Source organism: Linepithema humile, chromosome 1 (genome assembly GCF_040581485.1).
Source record: "Linepithema humile isolate Giens D197 chromosome 1, Lhum_UNIL_v1.0, whole genome shotgun sequence".
Lineage (NCBI taxonomy): Eukaryota > Metazoa > Arthropoda > Insecta > Hymenoptera > Formicidae > Linepithema > Linepithema humile.
The window spans coordinates 38581054-38603775 of NC_090128.1; the positions used below are offsets into that span (position 1 = coordinate 38581054).

Below are 22722 nucleotides of genomic sequence, written 5' to 3' on the forward strand. Positions count from 1 at the left end.
TATTATATTATTTCCGCTGTATATTTAATTATTTCATTTTCTAGTTTTGTCACGTAAGTAAAATATGTTTAATTGAAATTTATTGGTTGTATTTTTATTTATTTATTTAATATTATTGTGATTAGTGAATATGCATTATTTAACCAAATTATTTAAAAATATAGATACAAAATACTTTACAAACAACAATTAGAAAATCAAGAAAATTGTTTTAAAAAAGCAATTTTCAAAGCATTGTAACGTCGCAAAAAATTATCGTTTTTAATTCGAAACAAAGCATTTTAAAGTTTTTAACTGCTCTTAAATGTGTGTGCCTTGTACGGGTTTCAATTATTTTTTTTATTTTTTAACCGTTGCGCTTTGAGTAATAACGTCGACTGTATTTTCGTTAAAAAAATTTTTTTATTTGTTGTTTTTATTTGTAATTATTTTGTCTGATTCTAGTGATGGGTACATAGAAAATAATTTTTTAACTAATAAATGTTATTGTTGAGATAAAATTAAATTAAAAAACTTTGTTTTATGTTAGTGATTTTGATTCGGTTTTCATACGCGACAATATTTACCGAATTAAAGAAGAAACATAAAATATGCTGTATTTTATGTGCTTTTTCAACTTGATTTTATTGCTAGAAAAAGTAAGGCTAAAAAAATAATAAATACATTTTAGAGAGGTAATTTTTAACTTTTCAACGGTTTTTTTGCGGAGAGCTATGATTATTTTGACGAGTAATAAACAATTCAAGTCAAATTCAAATATTATATTTGAATAATGTTTTTTTTTTTACTTACATATAACAATTGTTACGTTACTTATTCTTTCTATATAACTGCTGCAAATTGCATTTATTGGAGCATAAAATATATAAATTGTGGCAATATTGTAGATGCCTACGATTGTGTAGTATTATAATCTACATGTAATTACGTAGACAGAAGGATGTGAACAACGGATGTGCGTCACTGAATGCTCCGGATGCACTTTTGTAATTGTCTAGCGTTTATTAATTTATATAAGTATGTTTATGTAAAGTATGACTTAATTTCTTGCAAGTTTCTTAACAATGCATTTCTTAACGATGCATTTTATAAGTAAATTCTCATATAAATTGTGCTTGACATGCAGTACTATACTGGCAAAAATCAAGCTTGTTTTAGTTTTTTATAATGACAAAAACATAGCAAAAATAATATATACAGCACATGTATTAATAAACTTGAAGAAATATAATTTCATACATACCATGTACCACATAAATTTGGAGATAGTGAGTTTCCTATTGCTACAATAAAAAAATTAAATATGTTTATAAATAATTTGTTTGTAATTAAAATATATTTAGATTTATGTCATACGCTTTAGAATTTTGCCATACACAAACGTGAATATTAATTTAAATGTGCATCCGGGATATACGTTCTCCTTCCTGTCACTTCAATTATTTATTCACTTTTTTATAGTCTAATCAGTACACGTGGCATAAAATTTTTTATCATGAGTGACACATTCAAAAAGTTTATGCGGTTGTCCAGATCTATTTCCACAATTAAATTGTAGTCTATTATGTAAACAAATAAAAACTTTAAGAATCTCATTTACATAATTTTAAGGAGCTATATATTTTAATCATAAAAGTTACATAAATTTCAATATATTTTTTGTGCTTTTTTATAATCAATTTTGAATACATTAAAAAAATAAAGATACAAATTGTGTAATTAAAGTTAAAAAACAAATTCTACACATAAAGTACTATTTAATATAATTCTTTTGAAATATTATTTCGAATTATATTATAATACACGCAATTTAAAAGCAATTTGAAAATATCATCTATAGATATACTGGATGATACAAAACAACCTGATATCTTTCAAATGTCATATTCTTCAGCGATTTATAAGATGATTTTTCTGTCAGCAACAAATTGTTCTAAAGCATAGTTTTTGAGATATAATTACCAATAGTTTGCTACTCTCTTTTCTCTCTCTCCCACACACACGAGTCTGGTACAACGGCATACAGTAAGAACAGTGTAACGCAACATAACGTGACGCTTGACAGTCACGTTTTTTTAACAATACACTAATTTTAATCTCAGAGCAATTACTATTTCTAATTTTTAAGAAGAATTTAAGAAGAAATTTTCATTTTCGTTAAAATGCTTTAAATTGTTAGACATAACGTTAGTTATCATTAGTTGTTATGTCATAGTGCTATTTGTAAAGAAGGACAAGAAAGAATAAATTAAATTTACGACAGTCTTTCCAGTCAGTGTTTGCTTTATTTTATCATAATGATAAAAATGTATCGAGCACCGAGTAGACCATTTTTGAATTTTGTGTATCTTTGTGTAGGAACTTGCATGGATACAGTTGACAACTTGGAAAAGTTTGATGCAGGCATATCATTTGGACACATTCTTCAAGCAAGTGCAAAGTTTTTATATTGTGAAAATACCAGGGTTGGGAAAGTTATTTTGTAAAAGCAGAGAGAAGACTGAGAGTAGACATGCCCGCATTTTACGTGTTTCTGTCGGCTAGCGCCTCTATGTGCCCAAAACGTGCACATTGAACTACGTAGCCAATGTCCACGAATACCGTAGGTAATGTCCACGATCTTTTGGGTCTCTTCCGTGAGGTCTATATAGTTGGCCCCCCCCCCTAACGCAAATCGTAAAAACATTTATATATTCGGATTGTACATCGTTTGTACATGAATGTACTATGATTTTTATTGTTTGTACATTCTTCGTTAATTTAAAAAAAAATTACAAAGTTTTCATAACAGTGCTAATGATAGTTAGCCCCCCCCTATGTCGCAATTACGTCACGTATACTATAATTTATGAATTTATCGTGCTTAATCGTTTGTACGTCGTTTGTACATTATTAATAATCGGTTAAATTTATATTCCAACATTTTGTTTTTGTTTAAAACGCAAAATAAATAATTTTTATTTGAATATGGCGGGTACGGAGCACGGAGCGGGTGCGCATGCGTTTTAGTAACTTCCTGCTAGAAAATGGCAGATAAATCTTCAAAGTGCATTTACATTAATGTCAATTTTACCAACATCAAAACTGAAATATGATAGTCAATTGCTGAAACAAAAAAAATCACTGAAGTATTTCATGTGTAAATGCTGAGGGCCATGGCGCTTATAGAAACGTTAGCAGTAAAATTTAAGCGGTAAACAAATTGGCTAATCAATCTTACGTTTTCGAGAATACTACACTGTAATTGGTTAATTTGTTTACTAATTAAATTTTACTTATGTTTCTTATGTTGTCATTGCACTCATTTACAAAATCATTGGTAGGGCCTATCCGGACAAACTTGCATAGTCGCATAAAAATATGCATAAGGAAATTGATTAGTCCATTTCCTTATGCATCTGTTTATGGATCAAATTTTATCATATGTTTATGCGATTATAGCAAGTTTATCTGGATAGACCCTTATGCATCTTCGTCTTGAGCTTCGAGAGCGGGCAGTCATGCCGCTTTGTTAATCAAGCTCAGAAGTTATTCAGTGCTTGTTCTTTTTTGAACAATGGCATCATTTTTTCACATTTTTTGACACCGAGATTCGGTTTTTTTTTCCAGTTTTATTCAATCCATATTCGTATATTTTCTCTCACCAAAAACCATATGGTCGAGAGATTGATATGTTCACGTGGTATTACATAGCTCTACGTAATAAAATATTCGTGATAATTCTGGCCACCAAAATCAGTGGAGACAAGTATAATAGCTGTTACATAAAGGTATAATTAAATTTTTACTTTTACAATATTCATTTACCTAACATATTTATCTAAACATTTACATTGATTTAAAGCATCGTAATATTCGTTGCTACATAAGGACATATTACATTCTCAAATCGATGAGAAACGATTCTCAATCAAAAACAGTGTGAACTTAGATGACACAAATACAACAGAGGATTTGGTTGACACAGATACTGTGAAAGTGATTCAAATATTACAAATGAAGAATAAAAGGTACGTTGCTTATATCTTCTATAACTATAACTTCTATCATATATTTACGCAAAGTGCTGACGATCTAACATGTTTGTTTCGCAATTATTTCCACGCGTAAGTTTGTATAAGTCTTATGTCTCTTTTTAGATATTTCAATTATCTGTACGCGTTTATTAACCGTATTGGCATTTAGGACACATGAACTTCTTAAATTTCATTATTGGTGTTGGGGTACAATGGCAGGTGTAACGGGAGTACTTTTAACAATTGTAACTGGATCGATATTCATATGTTCATTGCCAATGGTACGAAAATCATTCTACAATTGGTTCTCTTTTGTTCACTCCTTATATCCAGTTTTCTACATACTCATGATTTTACACGGCAGTGGAAGACTACCCAGTAAACATCGAAATCTTGTAGACATCGAAAAGATATTTTATTCAAGATGTCTTCAAGATATTTCTAAAAGATATCTAGAAGTTATTTAAAAGATGTCTAAAAAAGTTTCGTTGAAGATATCTTTATAGAATATCTAAAAGATATCTATAGACATCTAAAAGATCTCTTAAAAGATATCTTTAATATATTTTTAATAGACATATTAAAGATATCTAAATGATTTCTCTTAAAATATGTCTTTAAGGCGTTTCTAAAAGATATCTATTATATCTTAAAGACATCTAAAAATATGTCTTTAAATTATTATTTCTAGTAAACAAAATATAATTAAGTGTTATATAATACAGATCATACGTATAATACAATAGATGTGTTGCTCTAATTATTAAAATTATGCGGGCATAACATTTATTTTAATTCCGATTCTGGTTCCGATTTCCAATTTCGAGGTGGCGCGCGACGGTGCCACGATGGTTCGGTCTCTATTTCCGCCGACCACGATCCTAGGCGGACGCGTATTCGATAGAGAACAAAAGTAATTTTCTTTTTTAACATAACTTTTGTAAGACATTTTATAGAATTATATTTCATTTTTATAATATTTGTTAAATATTCATAAAATTACACACACATACACACACACACACACACCATATTCACAAATTTGAGGTTATATCTTGTACAATGCCAAAGCCGCATAGCAAATTGTAAGCCTTGTTCATTTTGTCTCTCGAGGACTGCTCGGAGTTTTACATTACATTGATTGCTTACATTTTAATTTACTACGCAGCTTTAGTATTGTACAAGATATAACATCAAATTTGTGAATATGGTGTGTGTGTGTGTGTGTGTGTGTGTGTGTGTATGTGTGTGTGTGTGTGTGTGTGTGTATACGTGTACATATGTATAATTTTATGAATATATTTAACAAATATTATAAAAATCAAAGTCCCCTTAATCATATTTTGTTGTTATAGTACAACACAACATGGCTAATGTCAATATGAGAGTATTCTTTGACATCGAAGTGGGTGGATTGCCTATGGTCTGAATAGTCTTAGAGCTTTTCTCAGTTATCTATCCTATAACGTACGAAAATTTTTGCGCTTTGTGTAGTAGAGAAAAAGGACTGGAAAAACAACATACAAATCGTTGCATTATAAAGGCATTGTATTTCATAAAGTTGTGAAGGATTTTTTAATTCAAGGTGGAGATTTTTCAATAGATAATGGAACAAGTGGCGAATCAATTTATGGTGAAACATTTGCAGGTAATTTTATTATTTTAATACCGTAGACTTGATTTAATGTATGAATTTACAAAGAATACAATTAAAGTATATTATCTTTGATTACTACTTAAAAATTGCAATTTTTGTAGATAAAAATTTTATCGTGAAACATAATAAGCCATTTTTATTATCAATGGCAAACCGTGGTAGAAATACTAATGGATCATAGTTTTTTATGTAAGTGCTTTGAAATAATATTTAAAAATACTATATTTTTAAACTGTTAGTTGCATTGTTATTTAAATTTATAATCTGTGAAGTTTAATAGTGTATATATCTGTTAAATATCAATTAGTAATTAATATCAATTAGTAATCAATTATAAAAATTACAAAGTATAATTTATTGTTGCACGATATTATGTCTGTTTATGTATGTAGTAAACTTTGCAGGCATCTTAAGAAACAAGATATTCAACATGGTTATAATTATATAAGTTCCAACTGCTCTTAACAAATGACTGTTACCACAGTTTTGATAAATACGTTTTGGACACACTATATAATCGCTCTTCCTAACAACCGTTGCTCTCCAACAGTCATGACAAATAAAAGCTGTTTTTGGGATCTTCTTTTCCAGTCGTTCTTCAGACGCTCTACATTTTCATCACAAGAAAAAAATATTTTAGTATCGAGAAACAAAGGTATTTATATATGTATAAAGTTTAAAAAATTCTATTGTCATGGATATTATAAAATAAATATTATATATATAAATATTACATCTATATATGCAGTCTGTTTCACAAAAGCGTGTACAGAGAAACTCGAAAACGATTTGGGATAATGAATTGAAATTGAATATTTAACTTAATTGAAAAGAAAAACACAGATTGGGCATGATATAGATTATGACGCTTTATTAATAAATTGTCCTATCACCTCCATTATCAATAATTGCCTGGCATCTCCGAGGTATACTTTCTGCCAATGTTATAGCACAATTTTAAGACAAATATTTCTATATAAATTTAATCTGTCGAACTAACTGCTTAACAGTATAAATATTCTTCCCTCGGAGCTTAAACTTGCACGATTAATAGAAGAATTTGCCAAAAAAAAAGCTTCATCCGAAAAAATAACATTGTCCTAATCACGGTCCAAATTTTCTTTCGCCCAAGCGAGCCTTTTCTCGACGTAGTTTGCAGACAGTAGCGGTTTCTTCACTGTCCTACGAAATTTCACACTATGAGCCTGTAAACGCCTTCTTGTAGTATCACATGACACTTTTTTGCACAAAGCCGTTTGTCCGCTATGCAATAATAAACGGGGATTCTTTTGAAACATCTTTAAAATCATTGCGTCTTACTTTTTCATTGTTTTTTGCACAGAGTCACGATCCAGCAGGTCAACAACGTTTTTTACATCGAAATAGCGTTTCATTCACTTATTTACAAATGTCTTCAATTTTTTTCATGTACTTGGAAACCGTTCCGTATGTCATTTTTGGTCCTTTCTATGAAATTAAAAAAATACACTCAACCGCAAAAAAACGGGCCATTCAATCTTAACACAATTTTTTGATATTTTTGATATTTTTGAAAAGTTGAAAGAAAATTTCTCTTTAAACTATTGCGTTGCTCTGGGGAATCGATTGTCTGACACAAAAATATATGAGTATTTGACTGTATATGTACATGTATATACCAAAAAATATTATTTAATTCCTCTATAAAACAAAAAAATAGTTTTCGATTTTTTTATTACTCAGTTCTATTGATTACATTGTTTTAATAAAAAATATTTTTACTTGAATATATTTAGCAATAATAAAAAATAATTTTTATTATGTATTTTCTCGCTTCTGACATTACAATCTGAAACAGTTGTGATGAATGAACAAGAGACTGTTATATTTAATGAGAGAACTTTAACTTTTTTAACTTTAACTTTTTTTTATGAGAGAAGAATTTTAACGATTTGTTGAAAAATTAATTTTGGAAAAATTTTTATTTTGTAAACACACGGTATGAAACATTTTAATTTTGTAAATACTCTTTTAAGAAATATTGTGATATGCCGAAGAGGAAAAACTATGAACATTTGAGTCGTTCCCAACAATGGCGTCGACGACAAGAAATAGACAAGAAGTTTACAATTAATGAAACAAATAATAAAGAAATTGAGAATGAGAATCCTCAAGGAGAGTCTCACAAAAATATTGATATTCGTAACATTTCGATGGAGAATGATGTATCTCAAGATGTTGAAGATTTTGGGATTGATTCTTATTCTGAAGATTCTGACGTGGAGTCAGATTTAGATGATAAACATAACGATGAAGTTTTGAATTGTTATCCACAAAAAGAAGCAACACTACGAGAATTTCTACGGAGTTGGAGTATTGAAAATAATATTACTCATGTAGCCATTACTAAATTGCTAAAAGGTCTCAAAGCTTATGGACATGAAGATCTTCCAACTGAAGCTCGAACGTTGTTGCAAACACCACAAACAACATCAATGATTAATACTGCTTCTGGAACTTATTATTACCACGAATTGAAAAGAGCATTGGAAGATCATTTGAAACACACTAGATCTGTTAATATTGAAAATCCAATCAGGATCAATTTAGGCATTGACGGTTTACCACTGGCAAAAAGTTCCAAAGCACAGTTTTGGCCACTTTTAGGACAAATTGTTCACATAGATTATAGAGAAGAACCTTTTGTCATTGGAGTTTATCATGGATATTGTAAACCTGGAAAACCTGATGAAATTATTGATAATTTTATTGAAGAATATACTGAAATTGAAGAAGAAGGATTTAATTATAAAGGAAAAAATTATGAAATTTTGATAAATACCGTAATATGCGACGCCCCGGCAAGAGCATTTATGAAATGTATAAAAAGCCATACCGGATATTATGGATGTGATAAATGTGAAGAAGAAGGTGAATGGATAAATGGTCGGATGTTATTTTTAAACAAAAATGCTCCATTACGTACTGACGAAACATTTTTGTTGCGGCAAAATGAAGATCATCATTTAGATAATTCACCTTTTGAAAACATAGCCTTGAAAATGGTTACACAATTTCCTTTAGACTACATGCATCTGGTTTGTCTTGGTGTAATGAAAAAACTTACAAAATTATGGATTACAGGTATAAGGAATGTTAAACTGTCTGCTTCTGAAATTCATAAATTGTCAGATGATTTGAAACAGTTAATACCGTATATACCTAAAGAATTTTCAAGAAAACCGAGAGGATTGAATGAATTGGATCGCTGGAAAGCGACGGAATTCAGATTGTTTCTTCTATACACAGGCTTGGTAACTTTGACGTCATATTTACCAAATGATTACCTGAGGCATTTTTATGTTTTACATTGTGCAATTAGTATTTTGTGTAATCCTACTGATTGCAAGTATAATAACAAATATGCAAATGAATTGCTAATACACTTTGTACAAGCATACAAGCTTTTGTATGGTGAACAATACATTACTTACAATGTACATAACTTGATACATTTGCACAAAGATGTTCAAAACTATGGATGTTTAGATATGTTCAGTGCGTTTCCATTTGAAAATTATTTTAAAGAAATGAAGAAGATGCTTCGAAAAAGTGCACAACCTTTACAACAATTACACAGACGTTTAATGGAAAAATCATACAATGGAAGAGATATTAGATATGAGTATCAACAATATCCCATTCTTCTGAATTCCAGGAATAAAGAATTATTATTTGGATGTACATATTCCTACCGGGAAATAAAATTCAAAAATTTTTCATTGTCTTGTATAAGAGAAGCTGACGCTTATTGTTATATTGATCATAAGCATATTGTCATGATTGAATATATTGGTAAAAGAAATGGAGAAATAGTAATAGTTGGAAAAACATTACAAAATTCATCGAATATTCCTTTATATCCATGCGATTCACGACAGTTGGGAATTCACATCGGAAATATATGGTCTGAAATTGGCATATATCCAGTCAGTAAAATAAGCGCTAAAGCAATGCGACTTCCTTACAAAGAAACTTTTTGTATAATTCCCATTATACATACTGATAATTGAAGTAAGCAATTGCTGTAAAATAAAAAAATATTTATAATAAATAATTATATTACATAAATAATATCAATGATAATTATATATATATATATATGATGCTAATGATGTCACGAAAGATAATTTCTAATTTTTGAAAATATTTAAAAATTTTTTAATTTATTATAAATTTATAGTAAATTTTATCGTTATTAAAAATTCTAAGCACAACAATATTTTAGAAAATAAAATAATGTTTTAATTATATATTAAGAAGATTACTCCTTCTATTTATCTCTTTAAATACTTACTATTACTCAATCAATATTTTATTTTAGATGTATTGCGTTGTATTTTGGGACCAATATTGCCAAATTGTTCCTAACTGTTGGATAAACTTTTTGCAAAAAACATTTGCATATCCATCATCTAAATATAATATGACTAATGCAATAAAAAAAAAGCTGAAGCCTGGAAATGATTGGAACGTTTCCAATTATCATAAAATTTTGGGACCTTATGATACTTACGATAAAGCTCGAGAAATAGAAAAGTCATGCATTAACATCTCGACTTCAGATGAAGTTCAATTAGCTACATTAAATGATTCTGAAAAAAACCAAACATTACCTGCAAAACGTTTAATAAAACAAAGACAATTTTATGGCGATTCTTCTGACGATGACAATCATAATCGTAAGTTATTGGATAACATAAATTAATAAATATTAATAGATAAATATATATAATTAAGAAATATTATATAAATATTGAACTAAATTAAAATATTGAATAAATATATATAATTAAGAAATATTATGTAAATATTGAACTAAATTGAAATATTGAATTAAGAAATATAAATATTGAAGAGTCATAAATTTATTTACAAAAAATTTTATGTATATTATACAGCAAGTGCTTCCAAAAGAAACAAAACAATAGAATTACCGCCAGGAAATTATAAAAATCGCTGGGGAAATGCTACACCTAAACAACTTGAAGGAGCACCGGCTAATCCAGAATATAATAAGAAGCAAGTGAGTATTAAAAATAATAATGAATAATATGGATTAATAATTCTTTACATTGATACGTAGAGAAATAATGAATAATAAATAAAAAATAATTATATATATATTACAAAATATGTATACATTATATATTTAGATATATATATATAAATAGATTTTTATTTTGAATTACTCAGGACCTCATATGTGATAAAACCTCAAGTGTTAACAAAGACAAGCCAATCATTTCTGATGTTCCTTCATCTTTGAAGGACCATCTATTTTCGCTTCAAGTTTTCCACGAAGAGAATGAAAATGAAGAAATGGAAATAAATGATGATATTGCTGACTGTTATCGAGAAATCGGTAGTAACGAGGAAAATTCTAATTATAATATAGAAATTGACAATGATGATAAAGAAGCTGAAGACGAAACTATCGGTAACTTTTTATGGAATAATATAGTATAATACAAGTCAGTAATTAATAAAGAAATTAAATAAAGTATGATTATTGTTATTTGTTACAGATGCAGAAGTGAATCTTCCAATAGTGACAGTGAATATGAATGAAGAAATACATGCATCTCTGAGTAAGTAGCATTATTTTCTGAAACAGTTCAAGAAATTGAAACAAGAACTGCAAATAATATATATCAATTGTATATTTTATTGTATCATTGTTCTCTTAAACACTGCAAATAATATACACAAGTTGTACGTTTTAGTACATTGTAGTATTATAATCTTTTATATATAATATTTTTATTTTCTTTGAAAAATATTTTTATTGTATTGTATATTGTACCATTATAGCATTATAAATTATAGTATTATTATTATATTATAGTATTATTATTGTATTTTAAAATTATTTATAACATTGCAAAAATTTGCATCTCTTCTGATAATGATTATATTAAATTTTGAATAGTAAAATATTAATAGTTTTTTTGTTTCAGATTCTTTAAGTGAAAAGCTAAATATTTTATATGAAGGCTTTGAACAATTAAGAAAAGAGATAAAACAAGAAGCAGCTAAAAATAGTTCCAAACTGAGTGCAATACTTGCTATTTTAAGAGATAAATTTCCAGCAAACGAAGGAATTGATGAAGTTACTATGGATTTGATGCCTCAATTTCCTTTGACATCAATTGAACAATACCTAGAATTCAATGAAACATTGAAAAATAATGAAGCATTTCGTAAATGTTTTGTAAGTATCACATTATTCATATAAATCAATCAATGGATTAATTTAGAAATGATAAATATCAAAGAGTCAAGAATACTTGTAAATAATGTTTTAATAATAGCACTTACAGACAATATTTTTTGTAGGACAAAAGAATTAAATGTATTGGTGGTGACTCCATACAAAAAATGGTTTCCAATATTCTAACAAACTGTATATCATTTGACCTTGGTCATAAGCTATCTTGGACCGGTGCAAAAAATACGATTGCAATAGAAAATTCTACTTTTGCAAACATCATAGTTGGTAAGTGGTACATACTTTTGCATACAGTAAGAAATTATCTATATGAGCTTTCAAATTTTTGCAAATGTTATTTTTTAAACAAATGAAGAGGAAAAGAGGGAATCTTGAGCCCAAGAATTTTTAGTTGTTATTCTTTTAAAAATTTATGTAATATTCGAGTAACATTTCGTATAGGTTTTGGTTAAAATTTAACCATTTTCAGTACATCTTAAGCAAGATTCAATCCATTATTTATTATATATATATAATATTTGTAAGAGCCACGTAATGCAACATATCAAATCTTTAAAATACTTTCATTTATTTAATTAATTAGTACTCATTGTGTTGTGATTATTTTATGATTTCATACATATTTTTTACAAAACAATCTTTTAATTATTCCAATTGTTAAATGACAATGTATTATTTACGGCTTTTACAAATAATTATATATATAATAAATAATGGATTTAATATTGCTTAAGATGTACTGATGGTTAAATTTTAATCGAAACTGGAATATTAAATAAATTTTTAAAAGAATAATAACTAAAAATTCTTTGACTCAAGATTCTCTTTTTTCCTCTTCATTTGTTTAAAATTACATGAGTCTTGGTTTTAACATTGTTATTTTTTATTTTATATTCTTTGTGAATGCACGTATGAAAATACTCATTGACATTTATAATGTATAAAAATTATATAGAAGTACAACTTGCTAGCTATTTTTTAGAATAGTAATATTTTTATTTATATAAATAGAAATCTTCCTCAACCCCATATTTCATGTTGTTCAACCATATTTATCTACTAATATAAATATGTATATATTTGCAGCGGCTGTAAGTTTTACAAAAGGCAAAGGACCTGACTGCACCGTTACATCCATTGTAAAACATATCAAGAGCTGGTTACAACATGCTGGTGATAAGATGAGATATAGAATGAAAAAACAACAATAGAGGACTGCTTCATCAATATTCTCGATTGAAATACATTTGGCGTCATCTTTCATATATGTATATTTGCTATTAATAAAATATACTGTGTTAATAAAATATCAAGTGAAAAAATTGTTTTCAAGTTTCTCTATCAGAGAAACATAATATGACAATGTTAAGTATATTAATTAAAAGTTGCAGTTTAGAGCAATTTGCACTTATAATTAATATACTTAACATTGTCGTGCTATGTTTCTATCCATTTTTCCAATATAGATTTTAAGATCTCTCAAAAAGATATCTAAAAGATATATTCAAGACATCTAAAAAGACATATAAAAGATATCTAAAAGATATTTAAAAGATATCGAAAAGAGATCTGTAAGATGTCTTCGAGACATCTTTTAGAATCTGCAAGATATCTAAAAGACAACTCTAGATATCTGAAAGATATCTTAAACTGTTGCATAAGATATCTTTTAGATTCCTAAAAGATATCTTTTCGTGAAAAATGTAAGACATCTCAAGACATAGCAAGATATCTTTTAGGGATCTAAAAGATATCTTTTTGTTCATTTGGGTAGTACAAGTAATTAACGTTTTTATATTTACAAAAATTTGATTATCACACAATAATCTTACATAACTGAAAAATGTCTGATGCACCACAACAGGAATCATATTTTCATTATTTCTTTTTGGGACCAGCTATTCTATTTATCTTCGATAAAGTCATAACTTTGACTAGGAAAACAATAGATACCATTGCTCAAAGCAGAAATCTTACCATCAGGTACGTTTTTTTTTCAAATTGTATTACTAGATTATCTATAATTAGGCTCTTATCTAACTTTTCACATACTACAAATTTGTAATTTTATCTGCACATATATATATTATAGATGTAACATGGATAACATTTCCAAAACCTTTAAATTTTCAATATAAATCTGGTCAGTGGATTAGAATAGCATGTCCAGCATTACAAACAAATGAGTATCATCCATTTACTTTATCTTCTGCACCATACGAAACAAGTTTAAGTGTACATATACGGACAATTGGACCGTGGACTACAAACATTAGAGAAAAATTAGAGCAGTGTATAATATCTAATGAAAGTCTGCCAGTGGTAACTCTTCATATTATAAAACTTTGCATATTTATTTATATCTACATATTATTTTACTAATAATACTTTTATTATCTGTACTGATAGATTTACGTAGATGGTCTATATGGAGAAAGTCATCAAGATTGGGACAAATACGAAGTGGCAATCATGGTTGGTGGTGGAATAGGTGTTATACCTTTTGCATCAATACTCAAAGATGTTGTTTACAAGTCAAATTGCAATGTAAACTTTGGTTGCAAGAAGGTATAACAACACACCATTGTTAACATTATAGTAAAGAGAAGGATATATATATCAAAATGTTCCACTTTAGATATATTTTAAACTGAAGGCAGTGACACATTTTGAACGCCCAAAGTTTCCTCAATTTTTTATGTCTATACAAAAGTTGTATCCTACTGTAAGCATTTCATCATTATCAGATAATATAAATTATATTTATCGTGTAATCTTTTAATCTATTTATTACATTATGTAATATGTTCTTAAAACAATTTTTCTTTCAGACAAACAAGATTGGTGTTTTCAGTTGTGGCACACCAGCTTTGACGCAAGAAGTAGATGAAGCTTGCAAAGCAATAAATTTGTCAGAAATGTATGATACATTATTCCAACATCATTATAAGAGTTTTTAAGTTTATAAATCTTCAGTATTAGATTACATTTTTTGTGAAGGCTTAATTGCTTCATATTAATAAGAATTTTAATTATTTTATTTGTATATGTTCCTTATAAGTTCTTACAAATTTATATTATAGGATAAATAAATATTAAAAGTACTTTTTTTATTTAGATAATCATATAAAATATCATATAAATATTATATAAAAATATTGATAATTGTCATTGTAAATGAATTCTTCTCAATAATTTTTAATCCTATTTCTGAACTTTCAATACTTTCTCGTTTACTGGGATATCTTATATAAACTTATAACAAAATTATAATGCTTCTCTTGTAACAAAATTATATTTTTCTCATATAAAATGACATTTTTCTTATAATATACTTACACAAATTGATATTTCTTTTATAGTAACTTATCTCTTATATAACTATATTATCCCAGTAAAGGAGAAAGTATTGAAAGTTCAGAAATAGGGTTGAAAATTATTGAGAAGAATTAAATAGAATTCGGCATCACCGTAAATGAATTCTTCTCAATAATTTTCAATCTTATTTTTGAACTTTCAATACTTTCTCGTTTACTGAGATATCTTATATAAACTTATGACGAAATTGTAACGTTTTTCTTGTAATTTGTAACTCCCTTATATAAAATTATGACCTTTTTCTTATAACAAACATAACTTTTCTTATATATTATAATGTTCTATAATTCTTATAGAATTTATAACATAACACAAATGTAATAAATATTATCAAATATAAATCATTGCGTTTTGTAAAAATTACTACGGTACAATTTTTTTTATTCCTATTATTTGATAAACTTTGTTATCAACCGTTAGCGTTGAATCAAAACTCTTTTCTGATAATAAAGAGAATTGTGATGTATTTTTGTCAATTAGAGTTTCATTTATATCGTTAATAATTGGTGATTCTTCCCAAGAAATTTTTTCATTTTTACCCTTGTTGCGCCAGTTATCTTGCGATTGAGTATCGGAGTCATCAAAGGTATTTTGCACTAGGAAACTCTCCTCATTACTCTGGTCATTTAACGTAGATGAAAATATTTCATTTTTTTTTGCTGTTTACTTTGACATATAAAACAGCTGATGGTTCTATTTTATCGAGTCTATTGCATCGAACAACTTTAGTACTCATATTGTTACAGAGTTCCCAAGTATTGTCAATTCTCCGGCAATAAGAAACATAATGTGCCGGGAGTTGGGCAATAGTTCCCGCTAATCTAGAAAGAAATGAAAACAACAAATAACACGTTTTAAAATAACAATAATTTGATTATTAGAAATATAAAATAATTTTTATACCTATACTCGTCAGTATTTAAATTTAATTTTATTGGAAAGTCTTTTAATGCGAACTTCATTCCTGTAACACTGGTAATGCTTTCCCGAATATCCAATTCAATAAATATTTGATCATTGTAAGTTCTTTGACATGAACAACTTCCAGAACACTTTTTTTGGCATTGAAGTAACTTTGTGAAATGTTTAGAAGAAAGTAATGCTTTCTGAAGTGCACCAAGTCCATCTTTTTTAATTATATTATGATTGACACATAACGTGGGAATAAGTGATGAGTAAGTATCACATATTGAACAATGATATGTATCTAAGGCACTTGATGGAAAACATGTTTTCCAGATAACAGCTGGATTATTCCACAAATCAATGGAAAACGACGAAATATTTCGCCTTTGAAAATTAGCTTGAATTTTTGAGCTAAATAATTGTTGTAAAAGTTTACATCTTTCTTTGTAAATATTTGCACAAGATCCCCTTTTAATAAAATTAAGAATAAATTGCATTGTCTTGTTGGCATTTGATTCTATTGTTGTAAAATATTGTGATTCATCCATAGCCGCTGTGGTTAATATTTGTATTATAGAATCGAATGGACAAGTATTTCTTGCAAAATAGGGTTGTTTATCAATTAAAGTCGGTTGATTGACGTTATTACCATTTTTTAAAAGCATTAATTTTTCAATATCTTTAATACGATTGTTACGATGACGAATATCTGGTTGAGATTTGTAATAATAACCACATTTTTTTTTTACATTTTCTTTCTCCTCACTTAATTTTTGACCACTAATTTGATTATTATTATTATTATCGACAACTTTTTCAATGTTAGATTTTAAGAAATTTCGACAGTCTTTCTGATTTTCTATACTAGATAATATTTGGAATCCAAGTGATGGCGAAGCAAGTTCTGAATTATTTAAATCTGACAGTATTGGTGACTTAACACTTGAATTTCTTTCCTGATTACATGTTATTAATTTTGATGCTAATATTGTAGCATTACCAGAATAGTGTTCAAATATTATTTTCAAAAATTTATCTGCTCTCAAAAGTCCAGAATAATTCTTCAATACTCAATTTTTTAAATCGTTAAAATGTCCTTCCACTGAAGCAGTACTTGCACGTTTTGTAAACTTAGGAAGAGCAGCAGAAGACCATAATGGAAACTCATACGCAAGTGGTAAGAAGCTATCAATAAAATCATTAGAAAAGAAAGGATTGGGTTCCGTACCCAGAGTTTTTGAACTCTTAGCAATAACCAACAAACTATCGATATATTCTTTAATTCGACTTTGATGAGTACCTGATATTATATCATCTTCATTATCTTTACAGTGTACTTCGTTTTTATCATCAAAAGCGATATTTTCTTCAATATTTACAAGAAATTGCCGATTTTCTATATATGTTTCCAATTTCTTTCTAACATCAATAACAGTTTCACCAAATATCGACTCAATTTTTGTATCATAAAATTCATGCGAAGCAACTGTACAAGTTAACAAAAAAATTTCACGAAACTCTTCCAGTTTTTGGCTGTCAACCATTAAAGCTAAAGCATACAAGTAAAAACGACGAACTGTTTTATGTTGCATAGTTTTAAAACACAACCATTTACGTACCATATTCATCAAATGAGCAACGTCAATTCGGATGTACGTATTAATTGTAGGTCTATAATAATACTCTTTGTTTTTAGATGAATACAAAAAACACGTTTCAGTGTAAGCTTTAATTGTCTGATAATTAAAAGTCAACGATAATGAATTCAATAAAGCTCTTGATGCATCACATACAGCAGTAGTTGGTTTTGGTGCACCCAATCTTTGCCATTGATTAAGCCATCCTAATAAAGTATTAGTGTCTTGACTTTCAGTTAACATATCGTGAACTGAAAGAGTTGTTCCATTAAAATTTATCGTTATCGAATACAGAAAGATATGACCAGATCGAGATCCATCGTAACGTGTGAGAGACTTGATAATACTTCCTGTCCCATCAACTTGTATAGCTGAATTTTTCTTCATTTTTTGTAAATATTTTTTGTAAGTATACAGTTGAGATGAAGTACTAAATGAAACAAAGAATTTATCTCGTTTTACTTCATGAATAAATCCATGGTAAGGCACTTTGTATTTCATTTGTTCTATGGTATTAACAACATCTTGCCCATCTGAAAGCTCAATTCCAAGTTTTTTGTCCACATACTCTTTTTTAGCTTGTCGAAGAACATTTAAATTGGGAATATGTGGTCCAATACGATGTCCAAATTTAGTATCATCTGTAATTTGACTTTTTTGCCAATTACCACATTCTTGATAAAAAACTTCTTGTCCGATTTTTTGACGTCTAAGTCCTCGAAGTGGTCTTTTTACATTTTCATGTTTATTATCCCACAGAGTGTCGCGAGTTTTAACTGTTAAATCAAAATCATTATCTCCTGGATTTTTATCTAAGTAACAGAAAATTGGATTTCTACATTTTTTGCTTTTACAATGTCCTGTAATGCGTAAATAATGAAGACTATCTGGACTTTCATAGATTTTAGAATGTTTGAAGACAAATGCACAAGGAAGTTCTATTTGATGATAAATAGCAAGAGACAAAATATCTGTCCATACACCAGGTTGCAAAATTGGATATTTTTTTTTGCCATTATATTGCATAATTGGTCCTTTCATCAGTTTCCATTCTTCACTTGTAATACATATTTTGAATTCATCTACATCGTATAATTCTGTTTCAAACTCATTTAAATTTTCATTGCTGTTATTTAATGTTGACAAATTCATAATAGAACTGCATGTATCGTTAGTATCGGCATTAGTATCGTTATGAAAAGATAATCCCTTATTAGATAAAGCCGTGGATAAAATACCCATTCGATTCTGACTTACATTTACATAAACATTGAAAGCAGACCATCGTCCATTTAGTTCTTCACTCATTAATTTCCAAATATTAGATGTAGATATAGGATACGGTTTTTTTTTTTAAATAATCAACATATTTTTCAATTAACGTAATCCTCTCTTCCAGAGTAACGGTTAAACGACGCGGCATTTTGGAATATTTTACTATTATATTTTCACTGTTATAGATGATAAAAATGAATACATATATCACTGAGAACCTTAAAGGAGTGGAGATGAACAAAACACTGTGAAAAAAACATAGAGCAGCATTGCCGAGAGATGTCTGCATTTGTCGCAACAATCCAGATTTTGATTGGCTACCGATAGTTATTTGTTTCGTAAAGCACGAACTAAAAACATTGTGAGGAATTCTATCTTTTCAAAATTGATTCAAATAATTTTTAATTATAATTAAAAGATTTCTATAAAAGGACCCCGCACAAAGCACGCACGCACACGCACGCACACACAGGCATACGCACGCATACGCACGTACAGGCACGCATACGCACGTACAGGCACGCACACAGACGTAGATGCGCACACGCACGCGCACGCACACGCACGCACGCGCACTCACCCATCCAACAACTACACACATACACAGACACACACTTACATAAACATACATATGTGCATGCCCTGATGAAAATATTTTGCTGAAAGTACTATGAAATTAATGAAAAGTAAAATAAAAGTTTTTGAAAAATTACTGAATATATTCCAAAATAAATCATAATTTTTCGTATGAAAATTTAATGTAATACTGTGAAATATAAGAAAAGTTAAAATATACTGTTGAAAAGTAATAAAAGAGTTTTGAAATATTAGACATGAAATTTACTGAATTAAACTGAAAACTGTGTAATTTTTAATGAAAAATTGCTAAAATATTTTCATAAGGGCGCACACACTCATACATTCAAGCGCAACAATAATAAATGTGCAAGAAAACAGACATCCCACGGCTACTACTGCTCTACCAAAAACAACACTTATTTATTGAATTTATCGCATTAGGAAACTGTAAAACATGTAGAAATCCAACTTTCTGTTAAAACTAACAAATTAAAAATAAGTATGTGGACAAAAAACTTGAGCTTTTAAATCGGTAAGACATTGTTGAAATGAAATATAAAATGCCTTAACATAAATTTATTCATCTATTTTTATTTTGTGTTAAAAAAGATGAACTTAGTGTACTTCAGAAGGCATTATTTTTTTTCTAAACGTTCAACAAAGTTATTAATACCATAAAAAATGTTCTGAAAGTTGTTGACGTCAAAGAATTTCTCTGAATATCAACACTGAAGAAGAAGTTGTCGATAATAATAATAATCAAATCAGTGATCAAAATTAAAGTAAGCAGAAAGAACATGTGAAGAAAAAAATGTGGTTACAAATCTTAAACAGATATTCATCATACATATTATTGTTCAATATGTAGTACTTATTCATTACCTATTTTCACTTAATATGTTAATCATATATAATTAAAAAAGTTAAATTCAAATAATGACGAGTACAGGTTTAAACATTATTTTATATTTAAAATTATCAAATTATTGTTTACTTATTTTAAAACGTGTCTTGTTTATATTTCTTTCTAGATTAATAAAAATTATTGTCTATTTTTCGGACGTTTCTTATTGTCGGAAAATTAACAATACCTAAAAACTCTGTAATAATATGAATACTAAAGATGTTCGATGCAATAGATTCGAAAAAATAAAATAGCTGTTACATATGTCAAAGCACAAAAAAAATATTTTTATTTTCATTTAACAAGAATAATGACAAAAGGCTTTTATCATCTCCTAAATAAACTACCCAGTAAACGAGAAAATATTGAAAGTTCAGAAATAGGATTGAAAATTATTGAGAAGAATTCATTTATGATGATGCCGAATTCTATTTAATTTTTCTCAAAAATTTTCGATCCTATTTCTGAACTTTTAATATTTTCTTGTTTACTGAGTACACTTTCCTTCGTATTCTTAAATTTGCATTAAAAGCTGACTGTTATATATGTAACTTTACTCTATTTCTTATAAAAATAGGTATCACACGCTTTGACTTCAGTTATTAAAAATAAAATATTAACTTACTTTGAGCCGAAAAGAGTAATTCTAATTTGTCGAGAAATTCACAGCTTGTATCATTTTTATCATTACCAATAAAAATTATTAAGTGGAAATATCACTCATAATACACATACATACACACGTGCACAATTAATATCAATTTATCGTGCGCACACGCTATCTTTAAGCTTACTCATGATCCAAATTGCCGATGTCCCATATTTGTATATTTGGAATATTTTTTTTCAATGATTCCATAATCAATTCCATAATCCAATACAGATGGTCTGTACAGTTTTCTTGATTGTAGATTTTGAAATTTGGCACTTGATCCAAGAAAGTCATTTTATTGAGTGTTCCTAAAATTTCAGGGATAGTATATATTAATTCAAGAGTGTATGTAAGACACAAGACATGAAAAAAAGATTATGCTTTTTAATTTAGAATTAAAGTTTTATTTGCGTGCAAGAAACAAGAAACAAGAATTTCATTTGATTATATTATATTATAATTTTTAGCATAAATTTTCAAAATATCTTGCAACGTACCTTTTATTCTTCATTTGTAATATTTGAATCATTTTCACAGTATCTGTGTCAACCAAATCCTCTGTTGTATTTGTGTCATCTAAGTCCACACTGTTTTTGATTGAGAATCGTTTCTCATCGATTTGAGAATGTAATATGTCCTTATGTAGCAACGAATATTACGATGCTTTAAATCAATGTAAATGTTTAGATAAATATGTTAGGTAAATGAATATTGTAAAAGTAAAAATTTAATTATACCTTTATGTAACAGCTATTATACTTGTCTCCACTGATTTTGGTGGCCAGAATTATCACGAATATTTTATTACGTAGAGCTATGTAATACCACGTGAACATATCAATCTCTCGACCATATGGTTTTTGGTGAGAGAAAATATACGAATATGGATTGAATAAAACTGGAAAAAAAAACCGAATCTCGGTGTCAAAAAATGTGAAAAAATGATGCCATTGTTCAAAAAAGAACAAGCACTGAATAACTTCTGAGCTTGATTAACAAAGCGGCATGACTGCCCGCTCTCGAAGCTCAAGACGAAGATGCATAAGGGTCTATCCAGATAAACTTGCTATAATCGCATAAACATATGATAAAATTTGGTCCATAAACAGATGCATAAGGAAATGGACTAATCAATTTCCTTATGCATATTTTTATGCGACTATGCAAGTTTGTCCGGATAGGCCCTACCAATGATTTTGTAAATGAGTGCAATGACAACATAAGAAACATAAGTAAAATTTAATTAGTAAACAAATTAACCAATTACAGTGTAGTATTCTCGAAAACGTAAGATTGATTAGCCAATTTGTTTACCGCTTAAATTTTACTGCTAACGTTTCTATAAGCGCCATGGCCCTCAGCATTTACATGAAATACTTCAGTGATTTTTTTTGTTTCAGCAATTGACTATCATATTTCAGTTTTGATGTTGGTAAAATTGACATTA

The 22722-nt window shown here is 28.3% G+C and overlaps 1 protein-coding gene and 2 long non-coding RNA genes across 24 annotated transcripts; 2 read left to right on the top strand and 1 right to left on the bottom strand.

Annotated features, from left to right (window-relative positions):
• The first annotated feature begins 3451 nt into the window (after positions 1-3451).
• LOC105679930 (uncharacterized) lies at positions 3452-13279 on the top strand. Of its 21 annotated transcripts, XM_067350077.1 has the most exons (11): positions 4779-4929; positions 5372-5664; positions 5775-5862; positions 6078-6328; positions 10037-10394; positions 10614-10738; positions 10909-11152; positions 11241-11303; positions 11673-11926; positions 12052-12211; positions 13031-13279. In XM_067350077.1, exons 5-11 carry the CDS (start codon positions 10037-10039, stop codon positions 13153-13155), a joined length of 1329 nt encoding a protein of 442 aa, XP_067206178.1. In that variant the 5' UTR covers positions 4779-4929; positions 5372-5664; positions 5775-5862; positions 6078-6328; the 3' UTR covers positions 13156-13279. The 21 variants fall into 21 exon arrangements, with proteins under 21 accessions (XP_067206129.1, XP_067206141.1, XP_067206161.1 ...); XM_067350097.1 differs by lacking the exon at positions 10037-10394 and having other exon boundaries at positions 4781-4929; positions 6066-6328; XM_067350090.1 differs by lacking the exon at positions 10037-10394 and having other exon boundaries at positions 4781-4929.
• A 472-nt stretch (positions 13280-13751) lies between these two features.
• Positions 13752-15221, top strand: LOC136998123 (uncharacterized). Of its 2 annotated transcripts, XR_010888742.1 has the most exons (4): positions 13752-13927; positions 14037-14512; positions 14583-14669; positions 14776-15221. It is a non-coding gene; the product is annotated as an uncharacterized lncRNA (long non-coding RNA). The 2 variants fall into 2 exon arrangements; XR_010888741.1 differs by having other exon boundaries at positions 14037-14669; positions 14776-15219.
• Positions 15221-22346, bottom strand: LOC136998121 (uncharacterized). Its single transcript, XR_010888738.1, has 3 exons — positions 22013-22346; positions 21773-21938; positions 15221-21583 (listed from the first exon to the last, which is right to left on the bottom strand). It is a non-coding gene; the product is annotated as an uncharacterized lncRNA (long non-coding RNA).
• Between the last annotated feature and the right edge of the window lie 376 nt (positions 22347-22722).